We start from the raw sequence: 15803 nt of genomic DNA on the forward strand, positions 1-15803 counted from the left end.
ATATTTATTTTGCAAGTATTGAATTTGCAAGCATCTGCGCGAATTACAATTCTCTATAATCTCTCACGTGTTTCCTAATTGCAATCTATTAGCCTTCCCAAAAAAATATTCAAATCTCGAAATATTTTAATCCTAAATTCAATCCTTTCTAAATGTCATATAAATACACACACACATATATATAGATGGGAATTTCCTCGATTTTTCTTTTATTTTCCCCCTTCCTCGGTCGGTCTTTGCGTTGAGCTTTCCTTCGTCTTGCAACCGGCAATGGCAACGCGCTTCGAAGCAGCTGAAATTCCAGCAGCGCTTACCCCCCGTACTCCACTCCAGCTCGGGCACGGGGGGAGCCGACCGAGTCCGGAAGATCGCGACGGTTTCCGGGAAAATTCCCGGATCCTCCAGCGCCGGCCTCATTCTTTCTTTGGATTGCGGGATTGCTTCTTGGGATTTGGCTCTTCGTTTGGACCCACTTCATTTCGTTTGCAGTGACGTGATTTGTAAAGTGATGCGAAGTCGAAGGATTCCGTGGATATTCTATTTTAACGCCCATGTCGTTCCCACATCGGAAGCATTTGAAGCGAAGTTTACGGTTGAGAGATGTTTTGCTTTCGGATGGTTGGGGAGACATTTGTTTTATTGCTTTCTCAAAGAAAGAAGTGAATTTTAATTGTGTCCCAAGTATCTGAGCTGTCCGAGAAAATTGCATGTTTGTAGCATTCATGAACATGGCACGTGAAATTTCCAGCACAATAATTTAGGAAAGGACGGTGGGGGTTTGGCTGACGCAGTTGGTTCGAACGAGCAATCATGGGATAAAAGTAAACATCTGTTGTCTCTCTCTCTCTCTCTCTCCGTCAAAGTCAAATCCCATGTGGTGTATTGCAAGGTAGATTCCGGGAAAGTAAAAAGAAAGTCATGTTGCGTATCAGTTCAACAGATTCTGGGGCAGGCTTTTTTTTCTGCAGGTTGTTAAAGGGGCGCAAAAAGGTTTTGCTGCGGAGATCCTACTTTTTGTACTTGTTTGGTGACTGTGCAAATGGATAAGCCAATTTCATTTTCGAGACCGACATTGTGAGGGAAATTTTGTCAAGAGATTTGGAGGAAAAGTTTAAGAAATGTCATTGGAGGCGCAACCGCCCGATGGGCTGACTGTTAGAAATTCTAAAACTTCGTCCCCACGGATCTCTGTCATTGGTCCGGAAGGTCAAGACCGTGTTGTGAGGTGATCAAGATAGAAAATTTGACTTCTGGTGGTGTGACCAATTGAAACAAGGCTTTGGAAAGCTATATAAGGGAGCTCAGCAGCCTCAGCTGAGAACTCCTTCAAACCTATCATTCATTTGGCCTGTTCATATAAGGATCAAAAACTTCTCCTCCCCTGTTTTTGTTCTGGTGCATCTTCATCATGATGTGCAAAACAATTTTAAATCTTCCGACCCCTAATCAAGTATCTAGTAGACCCCTTATTGCTAATTCTGGTATTCATTGTCCATTTACTCCCAGGAAAGCTCTTCAGAGATCTAATCGTAGAACTCTGAAGGTAGGCATCCGGGAAACTCTTTGCGCTCTTCCAGCACAATTTTCGCAAAAGAAATTTGATTGGAGCACCAGGTTTCATGAAGATTCTCATAGGAGAAAAGGACTGCTAAGCAGTTATTCAGATACAGGGGAAAGCTCTGATCTAGAATCTTATAGCTCTGCAGATTTACCGGGTGTCGAGTATGAAGTTTTCTTAAGCTTCAGAGGCCCAAATACACGCAAAGGGTTCGTGGATTGCCTCTATCACGGGCTTATGGATGCCGGAATCCGTGCTTTCAGAGACAATGATGAGCTCCCAGTTGGAGGGAGGATCAGCTGGCTACTCCAAGCAATCAACAACTCAAAGATATGCATACCCATCTTCTCTAAAGACTATGCACAGAGTGAATGGTGTCTGCGCGAGTTGGCACAGATGGTGGAATGCAGTAAACTAACTGGGCTGGAAATTCTGCCCATATTCTATGATGCGGATCCGTCAGAAGTAAAGCTGAACAAGGGACCATATTTAGAAGCCCTCCGTCAACAGAAGAAGAAGAATAAGCCCAATCTTGTGCACCAATGGGAAGAGGCTCTGAAGGAGGTTGGAAAGATCAAAGGCTGGGAGTTAGAAAAGGACACTAATGGGTAACTTTCTCAGGCCCTTGATGCTAATTTATTTCATTACTTGTGAATTTTATTTGGAATCTTAGTTTTGTTCTCTTAATGACGGACACAAAACAAAATTGGGGAATCCGCCAAAAAGAAGTACAACCAGAATTTCAGTCTCGACTCATGTTTATTGAAATTGTCATTTTCTTTGTGTCAAACTAGAGCTTTTAACCTCATCTTACTGTTAAGTGACTGGATGGACTAGAATGGCATAAATCATTCGCTGAAATTCTGTTTGCCTTAATTTGATGATCTTTCTTATTGGAGTATTCTCATCTCTCTTGCCGTCAACTATCCACAAAATGCAGGCATGAAGGAAAACTCATAGAGTTAATAGTTCGAAAAGTTCTGGTTAGCCTGAAGGTGCACCATTTGAATGTAACTGACCAGTTAGTTGCGATCGATGATCACGTGGATAGACTCATGAGGATGCTGAATGTGGGTTCCAATGATGTAAGGATCATTGGGATTCATGGAATGGGTGGCATTGGAAAGACCACTCTTGCCAAGGTTGTGTTTAACCAGCTTTCAAGTCATTTTGAGTACTGTAGCTTTCTAGCAGATGTAAGAGAAACATCACAGAACAGGGGTCTCGAATTTTTGCAGAATCAACTGATCTCACACATCCTTAAAAAGAAGGGTCCAGAAATTACTAATGTTGATGAAGGCATCAACACAATCAAAGAGAGATTCTCCGGTAAGGAAGTCCTTATCCTTCTTGACGATATTGACAAGAGAGCTCAGTTAAATGCGCTCGCGGGAAAGCGCAATTGGTTTGGTCCAGGTAGTAGGATCATTGTTACAACCAGAAACAAAGATGTGCTCAATGTGCCTGAAGTGGATTGGGCATATGAACTGGAAAGGATGGATGAAGATCAGTCCATTCAACTTTTCAGTAGGCATGCATTCAGAAGGGACTGGCCTCCTGATGATTATTTGGCTTACTCGAATAAGGTGGTCGACATCACTGGAGGCCTTCCTTTAGCTCTTGAGACCATAGGTTCATTTCTGTCCGGCAAAATAAAAAAAGTCTGGGAGGACACATTGAAAAAGTTGGAAAAAGTACCTCGCGATGAAGTTGGGAAAAAGTTGAGGATAAGCTACGATGCTCTAGATCACTGGCAGAAGCAGATCTTTCTTGACATAGCATGTTTGTTCATTGGATTTGACAAGAGAATTGTAGTTCACTTATGGGATGATGCTCATTATTTCCCAGAGGAAGGTATTGAAGTCCTTCGTCTCATGTCTATGATAAAGATTGGTGATGACAATAAGCTGTGGATGCACGACCAGCTTAGAGACCTCGGTCGAGAAATTGTTCGACAAGAAAGTAGCATGGAATTCAGGAAGCGCAGTAGATTATGGAACCATGAGGAAGCATTGCAGACATTAATAAATCAGAAGGTAAAAAAGTTTCCTTGTTGACCATTGCCATAAGTAAATAACCATTCACTTCTAGGGGCTTACACACGTTACTTGCATGATGTCAAATGCTGTTACGAGCTATTACCAATGGCCTCCTTAAATTGCTCCAAAGTAGGAACAAGCTATTGTGCTGATCTATACTGTAGAGTTATCGTGGCTTTTGTCCTTATTCCGTTTTGTGTTGCATTTGTAGGGTACTGAAATGGTTGAAGCCCTCTGTCTTAAGTTTGATAGCAACTCACAGTATTATTTCACTCGAGTTGACTTTGCATGTCTATCAAACTTAAGGTTCCTCCAGGTCAATGGCGTGAACCTTGCTGGTAACTTTGAAAATCTTCTTCCACAGTTAAGGTGGCTTTGTTGGCATTATTGCCCTTCAAATTTCTTGCCTACAAACTTTTATCTGGTAAATCTAGTCATACTTGATCTCTCTTGGAGCAAGATCAGCGAATACTGGGAGGGCTGGCATCAACTCAAGGTAGGACATGCTTTGCGACTCCCATGATCTTATTCAAGGTTAATATTTCAGTATACCTATGTATTTATTGCTCTTGCTGTTGCTATCCTTGCAGATGTCAAAGAACCTAAAGGTTCTTAATCTTACGGGATGTACATGCTTATATAGGAACCCTGATTTTTCTCCCTATGAAGCTCTCGAGATATTGATTCTTGAAGGCTGTGAAAGTTTAGTGGGAATTGATGCATCCATTGGTGGCTTAAAGCATCTTGTTTTATTAAACATGAAGGACTGCCATTCAATCCAAGAGTTGCCTGAAAAGTTGGGATCCATGGAAGCTTTGACAGAGCTCATTGTTGATGGAACCTCTGTACAAGAAATTTTCATCATGCCTGGAGGTATGAAGAAGCTTGAAACTCTCAGTGCCCGTGATTGCAAGTCATTGACCCAAATTAGGAGCTCAATCAGCCAGCTGGAATCTCTCACATACCTTGCATTAGATAATGCAAAAATCACTCATCTTCCAGACTCTATTGGAGCGCTAGTAAAACTTGAGCGCTTATCTCTGAAAGGTTGCAGGTCAATAAACAAACTTCCAGACACCATAGGCCAACTAGAGTCATTGGTCGAGCTGGATCTATCCAGCACAGGGATAACTGAGTTGCCCGATTCGATTAGCAATCTGAAAAACTTGAAAGTGTTGAAAGTCGAGGGAAGTTACATAGAGCAAATACCAGTTGTTATTGGGATGCTGGAAAAGCTTGAGGAGATATATGCCAAGGGTTGCAACCTGGAGGGTGACATTCCTAGTGATATAGGGGAACTTGCAAATCTTAGAATCCTAAGCTTATCAGATAATCGCATTTGTAGTTTACCCGAAACTATTTGCGGACTCTCTCAGCTGCAGACCCTTGATTTGGAGTTATGCAAAGAGCTTAAAGGGCTTCCAGAGCTTCCTAGTAGCTTGGTTAATCTACGAGTTAGTTCTCAGTCAATGGAGAAAATCCCAGATCTCTCCAATCTGATTAATTTGAGGCATTTGTATTTGTCCGACGGCTCTCATCTGCAGGGATTTCCCACCGACGACCTAACCAAGCTGGTTGAAGATCCTAACCCTTTGTGGCTTGGAATGTTATCCAAATTGGAGACATTGCAGCTGTCCCTCTCGAAAATCACTACCTTACCGGATAACCTGGGTTCACTTGATCGACTCAAGAAACTGGTATTGTCCTGTGTGGATCTGCAATCCTTCATTCAACTTCCCTCTAGTTTATCTACACTCTATATAGGCAACTGCAAGTCTATGACGATTGTTCCTGATCTTTCACACTTGAGAAATCTGTCAGAGTTGGAGCTCCTTCACTCGGCTATATCAGAGATTCAGGGCCTTGAAGGGTTGGAGTCGCTTCAAGTTTTCGATGTGATATACTGCAAATTGAAAAAGCTTGATGGCCTTGAACGGTTGGAATCCCTGAGACGCTTGGTTCTACGTAACTGTGAGTCCCTTGACAGATTACCCAATCTCTCGAACTTGAAGAAGCTGAAAGAATTTAAGCTGCGAGACTGTGAGAAGTTGCTCGAGATCCAAGGACTTGATAAATTGGAGTCATTGGAAGAGCTGCAGATATCCGAATGCAGATCCATTGGGAGTTTACCTGATTTGTCAAACTTGAAAAGGATGAAAATTCTGGAAATTAAGAATTGTGATAAGATCAAGGATATTGGAGGGCTTGACAGATTGGAATCCCTGGAGGAATTGCAGATTTCGGAGTGCAGATCCTTGGAGAGACTACCAGACTTGTCAAACTTGAAGAAGCTGAAGGACTTGGAGATCGAGAGTTGCGAGAAGATAACTGACATTGAAGGCCTTGACCAGTTAGAGTCCTTGGAGAACTTGAGAATTATTGGCTGCAAATCTGTCGAAAAGTTGCCAGACCTATCGAACTTCAAAAGCCTGAAATCTCTGTACATTGAAGATTGTGAAAAGATACGTGAAATTGTAGGTCTTGGGATCCTGAGATCCATCAAAGGAGATAATTGTTTTTAGGAATGGCTCTGCTTTATTTTCTTCAAATTAAGCAATGGTAAGCTGTTTGTGCAGGAAAATAGGCAAGAATAAAGAACTCGAATGTTGTTTTCTTTTGTTCTTTCTTTCTTTTTAAACGATAGTGTCCTCCATGTTTGTTCAGCTATAGATGCAACAGGTTTGTTAACGTAATGAAATAATTTTACTGTATGTAAGTTCTGAGGTGCTAATAAGATTACGTTTCCTTTCCTTTCTCACTGGTTCGTGGGAGTTTTTCTCTTGCAGTTTCGTCATATATAAGCACAGTGATGGAGTTGAGAGCTCAATGTATGAACCTACTTATATCTATCAGTGTATCTATCAGCACTTAGCAGCGTAGTGATTTCTCTTTGCAGCTATATGATTCTGAGGTTATGACACTATAAAGTAAATAGGATAGTCACAGCATGATCTCCCGTAGTCTATGTTAATTCCTTGTTTAATTTCATCAATGCAACTTATGCAGACTCTATCAAATAGATTATCTCAATAATTACCGTACTCGATGTTTAAGCCCAGTACAAACTCTTCTCAGGATTTATTTTGTATCTCTGATTCTAGTTCCAGCATAATCTGGATAACTGATCGCGAAGTGCACGTCATGCAGTCCTCAAGTCAAGTTTTCTCTTACTACGAGTTTTGACTACTAATGAAGAGTCGATTGATTGTTATTTCATATAAGAGCTTTAAGGAGAATCGAAGCAGAAACAATTCTGTTTGATGGCAATTGCCATTTCTGGACCAATCCTGCCATCATGTAACTAGTGACTCAGCGCAACTCAACTCTATGCACGCTAAGAAAGATGGCAAATTAGTGCTATGGGATTTAGTAATAAGATACTTTCCCCAGATAGAACCTGGAATCACAGTATTCACAACTTGTCACCACAAACTCAGGCAAGCCAGTATTATATCTTAAGTGGACCATATAACGAGGGGTCCGCTTCGATTCTTACATAAAGTACTTGCTTCGGTAATTCAAAAGTAGGAGAAATTTTTTTACTAATGAATCGATATCTGAAATCATTCCACTCTGGATCATTTTCTCTATCAAAGCACTAGGTTTCTAAATTCTCATACGGCCCCCTTGGAATTCAAGGTTTAACATGCTACTGCACTCTTTAATCCTTTTTTCGGAGGGAAGCTCACTTCCATATAATTCGCTTCACATGGCAATTATATTAAGTTAAGCAAGCCGTTTCTTGCAAACTCTTTTGCCTTTTAACACGGCAATTATGATGCTCATCAATGTTTCTACTTGCCCAAGGAGTCTTCGACATTATGATCCATGGCAGTCCGGAGGTCGATGCATCCGATTTAAGCATATCATCGGAACTCGATGTTGATTGCAAAGTTAAGGTTCTCATGTCGTCTCTCAAGCATATGAAGTGAAGCCGCGTCTCCCCAAGCACACTGGGCGCAAATGCGATTGTGCACATAATCCCATATGAGCCTACAGTACAATGCCTGCTTGGTTACAGATTGCAGGACTCAGTTCTTTTGTTAAATGTGAACGTAATCCATATAGGGCCGTTTGGTTCAGCTTTTGAATTGCTACTTTGGGGAGTGCAAATAAGGTTAAAGCCTCTTGGAGAAATGCAAGTGGCGTTTGGTAAAAAATCATTTGTAAAGCTACTTTGGGCCAAGTAGTGTTTGGTAAACTTTATTTTGCAAAAGGGCTTTGGGAATTATCTTTTTTATTTAAAAAAAAAACCTACCTTACCCTTCGCCGGAGCCGGCCTTCCGGAGAGCTAGATCTATCGCCAGCGGTCGTTGCCTGAGGTCAGGCGACCCTCGGCAAGCCAGATTTGCCGCCGGTGGCCGTCGCCCGAGGCCAGGTGACCCTCGGCTAGGGTTGCGCGACCCAGGCGGCCGGTGCCTGAGGTCGCGGGACCCGGGCGGCCGCCGCTTGTGGTCGCGCGACCCAGGCTAGCGGCGCCTGGGAGATCGCGCGACCTCAAGCTGTCGTCGCCTGGGCGGTCGCGTGACCTCAGGCGGTCATTGCCTGGGTCGTGCGACCTCGCCGGCCCGATCCGGTGCCGGCCTCCCTCGCCAGCCGCCTCATGAAGAAGATGAACAGTAACAAGATGGGCAAAATCGGAATAAGCCAAAATCAGTGAGGGTAGTTTGGGGACAAAAAATTTGGGTTCATCATTTGTGGAATGTCAAAAGCCCAAAGCTGGTCTGGACCAGCTTTGGGCTTTCGGCATTTCAAATATTAGCATTTGGTCAATGATATGTCAAATGCTAAACCAAACGGGCCCATAGTTATCTTTGGCATGATTGGTCTAGTAGCATTTACATTTTTTTATGAGGTGTGAGGCTCTACGGATAAATCAGAGTCATTTTCTTTAGTAGATCCATTGGCTGATGATTTATATAGCTTGTAGTTTTGATTCCTCGGTGCAATTTTTTTTTCATTAGCCACCATGACTGAACTCAAACTCAAACTCAACTCTACTTTATAGCTAATTCATCCAAGTCACGACACTGCTCCCTTTGGCATTACGGTCTCTCCTAATATAGACCAACATCAACTGAAAAATAAAAGAGAAATTCACATTTGATTTTTTTCTATCATGGGTAATCTTTTGCGTCCCTCTATTTTTTTTTAATTAAGTTATCTTTGTCTGGCTTGGCGTGATTGAAGAAACGACAAGTGAATCTCAAAGGCCATTGATGGAGGAATGACGTGTCAACTTGTTTACACAAAAAAATGAATAAATCTTTGTGATCGATGAGCAATAGGACTTAATCGATATATTGACAACTATGGACATTGACATCTATGTGCAGAAATCGACAGATACGCAATGTCAACGTTGACGCATAGTTGAGAAGTGCAGCAAAGCTCGTCGACGAAATGTGCATAGCGTTAGCCCGCTTGAGATGCAGCTAAATGTTGAAGAAAAGTGAATATATATGGATTGAAATGTCAAAAGAAAGCTAATACACCAGATGACGGTCCATCGCCTCAGCGGCCTTGGAGGTTACAACTCCTCATTGATAATGATTGTCAGCATACGGATAGCATGTCAAGAATTTCGAAAGAATTGGACTTTTAATTGTACTTAGAATACAGACCAAAAAAATTGGACAAAAGGGTCAAAAAAGTCCTAAACCTTTTGCATTAGTGCCAATTTAGTCTTAAAACTTTTTTTTGTTTCAATTCAATTATAAACCTTTTGTCTTTGTGCTAATTCAGTCCTTCCGGCTAATTTTGGCTGGATATTGCTGACATGGACACCAGCCGGCCTACATGGCACCGCCGGCGATGACGTGGAAAATTTTTAATAATTTTCAAATTTTATTTATTTATTTATAATTTCTTTTCTTTTCTTTTTTTTACCCTTTCTTCTTTCTCCGGCCGGTCGCCGGTCTGGCGATCGACTGGAGGCCAGAACCAGCGAGGTTCGCCGGCCACTGGCGAAGCCGGCCTCGCTCTGGGCTGGGCAAGGCTTGCCTTTGTCGAATCTGGCAAGGATCGAGCCTCGCCGGCCATGGGGGAGGCCTAACCTCATTGGCCATGGGGGAGGCCCAACCTTGCCAGATCCGGCGAGGTCGCGCCTCCCCTAGCCCAGCTCGAGACCGCCGTCGCGGCCATTCGGCGAGGGCTTGAGCCTCACGCTGGGCTAGGCGAGGCTTGCCTTCATCGGATCTGGTGAGGGTCGAGCCTTGTTGGCCATGGGTGAGGTCTAACCTCGCTAGATCTGGCGAGGTCATGCCTCGCCTAGCCGCTGGCAAGGCTTGCCTTTGCCATCGCTGGTGAGGGTGAGCCTCGCCATTGGCTAGCGGGGCTTGCCGGCCCTGGCCTCCAGGCAACCGGCTGGAGGAAGAAGAAAGGGTAAAAAAAAAAAAAAAAGAAAAAGAAAAAGAAAATTAAAATCGAAAAATATTATTAAAAGTTGTCCACGTTATCGCCGGCCGTGCCACGTAGGCCCGCCGGCGTCCACGTCAGCAAAATCCAGCCAAAAATAGCTGTAAGAACTGAATTGGCACCGAAAAAAGGTTTAGGACTAAATTAGCACAAATACAAAAATTTATGACTTTTTTGACACTTTTCCCGACATATTTTCATACAAAAGCTGATGTAAATTGGCATATTCGAAAATGGCACGGTTTGAACTACGTGATATTTCTTTATGTTCAATAGAGATATGTTATGATGACATAATCAAACACGAGTTTGTAATCCAAATTGACTAGTGAACACGAAATGCCGATCCTTAAGTAAATTGCTCTTAATACGATCAATTTTAAGTAGTTATTTAAATTTCTAGGCCATGATTTGATATCCAATACAAATCTATAATATCACTTAGTTGATTATTAGTTATATAGCTCCGTGTGCGTCACAAGTATAGAATTGCGTAATTATTTGGGTGCCTTTAATCTAATAGTCAGGAGGTATCTGAGTGTAGTCGATTAGTTCATCTCCCGAGCAATCTTGAAGGCATACTCCTCTACTTACATACACTATCTGTCAATTGTTATGACATTTTAAGAGGGATGATTTTGGCTTTCTGATTTTTCTTTTCAGGGAATATACAAAGCAGGAGGAAGAAAATTTGCAATGATTGGACTAGGGCCAATTGGGTGTGTGCCGGCCATGAGAACATTGACCAGAAATGGAACTTGCTCAGGTAAAGCCAACAAGCTCGCAAAGCTTCAGAACATTGCGCTTCCTTCAATTCTCACAAAGCTGGAGACTCAACTACAAGGATTCGAGTACTCCTACTTCGACTTCTACACCACAGGCAGTGACAGTATAAAAAACCCATCAAAATATGGTTAGTTATTTTTGCTCAGGTGCACTTAATTTTGCTTAATCACCATTTTATCTATACCACTTATGGACTCATAATTGTTAGATCGCTCGTGTACTAAATGGAAGTCCTTACTTTTGAAATGTGAAATTGATTTAGGTTTTAAGGAAGCGAAAATTGTGTGTTGTGATTGAAGTCCTTATAAGGCAGAACCGACCTGTGGAGGCAAGAGAGGAGTGGAGGAATATTCATTATGTCGTTATTTGGCGAAGTACGTGTTCTTTGATGCCAACTATCCCAGTGAGAGGGCTAATCAGCAAGTTGCACAATTAATGTGGAATGGGAGTCTCAGTGTAATCAAAACTCACAACCTGGAGGCATTGTTCAAACTTGAAGGTGTTTAAATTTTATAATTATCTAGAATTGTAGGTAAATAACCACATCCCACTCGAACATCAAACTATGAATGACGAGGCATGATGTTGGATTGATTCTATGGTTGCACTTCTAATATAGAATGAGGATGTTCAAATGAGTCCTAGTATTGTTCGAATGGCAATAGACTTGAATGCTTTATAAGTTTTGGGAAAAGTCCGAAAAATGAGATTGATTATTGCTTGATTCTATGCTTTTAAACGCATTTTAAGGGCCCAAAACACGATGATGTTCTTAAGATGTGGTAAAAATAAAATGATAAAGAACTGATATTAAGGCTATGTTTGTTTCGCGAAAAACATCTTCTGGAAAAACATTTTCCTCATTTTCTAGCATTTGGATCGCTTAGGGAAATAAGCCAACGGAAAATTTATGCTTAAAATCAGTCCTAAAGAATTAAGAATTAAAAAAAACTCAGAAAAAGGAAGAGGGAAGAGAGTCAATTGCGTTGTGCGGCCCATTAAACTATGGACCATATTGATTATTACTATTACGTTTAGGAAGTTCATGAAATCTCCCGAGAAACAATATGTATGTTAAAATCACCTATAAAATTAGTATACTAATTGACGAGACAAACTGTTATTTGGTTCGAATGTGCGACCTCTTTAATATATCGATCTTGTAGATTAGTTTTAGGTTGCTTAGTCTTGCTCTTCCGAAAACGGCGGGCTTTTTAGCCCTCTTCAAATTAGTACCTTTGCCTTCTTTTTTTGTTGGGCCAGAAAATTTGAACCTTTATCTGATTTCTTATACTTTGTAGCTTTTATTATTATTATTATTATTATTATTATTATTATTTAGTTTGCGAGAATTTAGCGGATATTATCGCAGTTGCCGTTTATAGTAGCTAAATATGTCTTTTAATCATTTTTCTCATTGGTTGATTGTTGTTGTATCTTGAAACTCTATAGCCTTTGTGCTCATTTTGCCAATTTTGTCTTAGGCTCCGATTGTTTCACAGAAAATAAGGGATTTTGAAAAAATATATATTTTTTAAAATGATTACTTGTATTGTTTATTAATGTGAAAGAACGAAAATTATTTTCATTGTCCATGAAAATGTATAAACTATTGTCAATAATGAAAATATTTTTTATTGACTAATTATTTCAAACGATATAAGCGATCAGTTTTAGTAAGATATTTTCCAAATTATTCATCTTCGTGAAACAAACGGACCCTTAGTCACAAATTTTTTTGTCATTGCGTCATTGGCTCTCTCAAGCACGCCCACCTCACATTACTTGTCAAACAATCATCTAGAGAAGTGACATATCCGCGAGCCACAATGGAAGCTGCCATTGTTGTTGTCCTCTTCTTTGGTGCCTTCGAAGAAAGAGAGCTTATGGAGACGATAATCACGAACATGCCGCCGGAGAATACGACCAATGACGAGATCTCTCTTTAGCGAGGGCCGCAATCCTTGCTAAGGCTATGGTGAGGGTCGCTAGCCGGCCATTGCCAAGACCCCAATGAACTTATTTTCAAGAAGAGCCGGTGCTTTGACTGATACATATGAAGGATTTTTATGTAATAATGCCATCTCTCTTCTATTTTCTTACACGAGATTCAAATAATTTCGAGTTATTTTCTTTGGGCCGGTTTTTAGGTGACGAATTTCATGATGCATGCAGTTTGAGAAGCTAGAGAAGAAGTGAAGTAAGAGATTAGCGATTGAGTAGGCAAAGAAAGTAATTTCGGAGGCTATTCATTTATTTATATATTTTTTTTTTATCGGAAAAAAAAAACGATTGCATTAACTTAAAGAGTTTGAGATCAAAAGGCATGAATCAGAACAAAGTAAGGCCCACAGGGCTTCCGGTGGGCTCGATAACCAATTAAGAGGACGAGACCCAATCCTAAGAGAATTTGCTATCCAATCCGTGACCCTATTCTCCTCCCTTTTGCAATGGGCTAGGCTTAAGTTAAGGAAGGCCACAAGAAGGCTTATGGCCTCGTTGACCAGAGCTGCTAGATACTTCGACCACAGATCTAGTTGACCGAAATTTGAGGGTTTCGATCATGGCCAATGTCTCGGCTTTGCTCGGCTGAGTGCACCCTGACCATCTTTGCAAAGCCGTCCACCATCTCTCCGTAACAATTCCTGCAGACGCAACTGATAATAGCTCCTTCCATCGTTCCTGGTAGAAAAAGATCCGTTGATATTAATTTGGAGGGATTCTCCGATCGGGGCCTTTCCAGATCCGAGGTGAGGGGATTTCGGATTCTTTCACCTTCTTCTTCGACCTAGCCCGGTTAATGAAGCACTGATTTTCCGCCACGGCTGAGCTAACTAGGTTCTTTGGGTTTGGCTTTTGGTTGCGAAAAACGGAGGTATTTCTCTCTTTCCAGATCCGCCAGAGGACTCCAGCTGTGTAAGTTCCGTGCTCGACATCATAACCGCTTGTCTTACATCCTCCCTTTGGACATGAGTATAAGCTTGTTCAATCGTAGGGAACGGTCGAATCTGAAGCACATCAGCCCGTATTTTATCCAGACGATCATCTAACCCATCAGTAAAAATATAGACTCTATCGTCGTGAAAAGTCGAGTTATACCTCTCTATATCAGCAAGGGTTAGGGCGATGGAAATCAATTCCTCACCATAAACCTTGAAGACCATTAATTATAATATGTTTCAATGAGCCCTCCGGCTTGTCTCATTCTAGTCACACGTTTTTTCAAATCATATACTTGAGAGGTGTCAGGTCCATCAAAAAAAGTTGTAGCAACTGAATCCCATACCATTTTTGCGGTTGGAAAATGAATAAAATTGCTTATCATGGCCGGGTCCATGGAATTAATCAACCATCTCTTCACAATTACAATTTCAGTTCTCCATTTCCTGAAGGTTGGATCTGTCAGTTGAGGCTGTGGAAATTCCCCATTGATATATCACAATTTGTCTTTGCCAGAGATATGCATCTCAACAACTTGGGACCATAAGGCATAGTTGGTGCCGTCCAACTTATTGCCAATCTGTGCAGGGGAAGAATCGTTGTTTGACCCGTGGGTTTGAGTCTGATTCTGAGTCAATACTTGTGTCATTCGGGTCGCTAAGTCGTCAAGGATGGCAGTTGTAGAAGGACCCTCGCCTTGTTGTTGGTGCGCCGCTATATCAGTTGTTTCTTCCATAGTTTCTTATCAGGTCTGGTTCCTCCCTTTTCTAATTTTTTTTTGGTCGAGGTCTGATCATAGCAGAAAACCCTAGGACCTTTGCTCTGATACCGTGATGAACAGAGAAGTTTTTCTCTCTATTTCTTTTTTGAAAGAATACAAAAATATATATAGATTTACAGAGAAAAACTACCCAAAAAACTATTTTAGGCTATGCACTGTCTTAGGTTAAGGATCCGGTTGATCCTAAAAATAAGGACATTACGTAATATAATTTTAGCAACTAATCAGCCCCATAATTTCTCCAATTAGTCTTAATTGAAAACTCACGCTAACACTAACATGACTTTACCAAAATGGTGAATCATTAGGAATTTAGACGTTCATGTATTTGACGAGATCATGCCAAGAGCTAGGGTACTGATGATCCTAGATAGATTTCGATAGACCTTTTATGCATAATAGGACGATTGTTGTTGGCCTGAGGTGCAGTTATTATTGGACCGACCAGATTACCACAAAACAACACATCGTATGGCCTGGCCAGGGACCATAGACAGCGAAAGATCTGAAGACACTGCTTCTTTCTGTACTAACAAAATAGAGAGAAAAACAAGGTCTCTGCTTAATTATTTTCTTATCATGGACATCACTTCCATATAAAAATGAGTTCATATTTTCAAGATGCAGTCATTTTGATCCTCATAAAATATATTATGGAGATTATGATTGCGATGGGCGTCATATATGTCTTTGATCCCAATGTTGTTGGCGTACGAGCTATTCAATTGATTGAATAACTCTCACGCAACATCCAATAGAACAAAGTATTTTAATCCATGAGGCCTCGGGTTAGTCATGATCAGAAGCGCACTATCTGGCACTTGAAGACGGGTTCGATTGGGGGCTGCCTTCAGCGGTACTAGAAACAGAGCGAGGATGCTCATTGGTTTTACGTACTCTGGACCCCGTTGTCCAGATATAGGCTGTTATGCTAGCTATTAACTCCCGAGCGACTGTAAACTAACGATGGTAGCCTCCGGATCGAGTTAACCAATGGTGTGCTCTAGTGTTCACACGAAGAACCCGATTTGAATCATCTAAGCACATGATTTATAAAAGTGGGCTTCTAGATAAGAACGAAAAAGCGACTATAAATTGATTAGAGACTTGTCTCCTTGACGAAAGTGGGAATAAAAGTAAAAACACATAGTCGGGCGACGACTTGTCCAGATTTATCTCCCACGTTTATCCAATGTATCTCCCAAGTACTGTTCAATGCACGGACTGAAGACTTTGTAACAAATACTTTTATCACCATATTTGTCCATATATATATGTACCA

At 41.3% G+C, this 15803-nt stretch overlaps 1 protein-coding gene and 1 long non-coding RNA gene across 2 annotated transcripts; both read left to right on the top strand.

Moving 5' to 3' along the window:
• The first annotated feature begins 1278 nt into the window (after window positions 1–1278).
• LOC115668595 (disease resistance protein RPV1-like) lies at window positions 1279–6313 on the top strand. Its single transcript, XM_056317433.1, has 4 exons — window positions 1279–2166; window positions 2499–3594; window positions 3809–4093; window positions 4188–6313. Exons 1-4 carry the CDS (start codon window positions 1409–1411, stop codon window positions 6117–6119), a joined length of 4071 nt encoding a protein of 1356 aa, XP_056173408.1. The 5' UTR covers window positions 1279–1408; the 3' UTR covers window positions 6120–6313.
• Window positions 6314–10609: 4296 nt separating this feature from the next.
• Window positions 10610–11559, top strand: LOC130139616 (uncharacterized). Its single transcript, XR_008817715.1, has 2 exons — window positions 10610–10927; window positions 11063–11559. It is a non-coding gene; the product is annotated as an uncharacterized LOC130139616 (long non-coding RNA).
• The last annotated feature ends 4244 nt before the right edge of the window (window positions 11560–15803 follow it).

Source organism: Syzygium oleosum, unplaced genomic scaffold (assembly GCF_021117445.2).
Source record: "Syzygium oleosum isolate NSW1041296 unplaced genomic scaffold, Sole_v2.1 Sole_v2.13, whole genome shotgun sequence".
NCBI lineage: Eukaryota > Viridiplantae > Streptophyta > Magnoliopsida > Myrtales > Myrtaceae > Syzygium > Syzygium oleosum.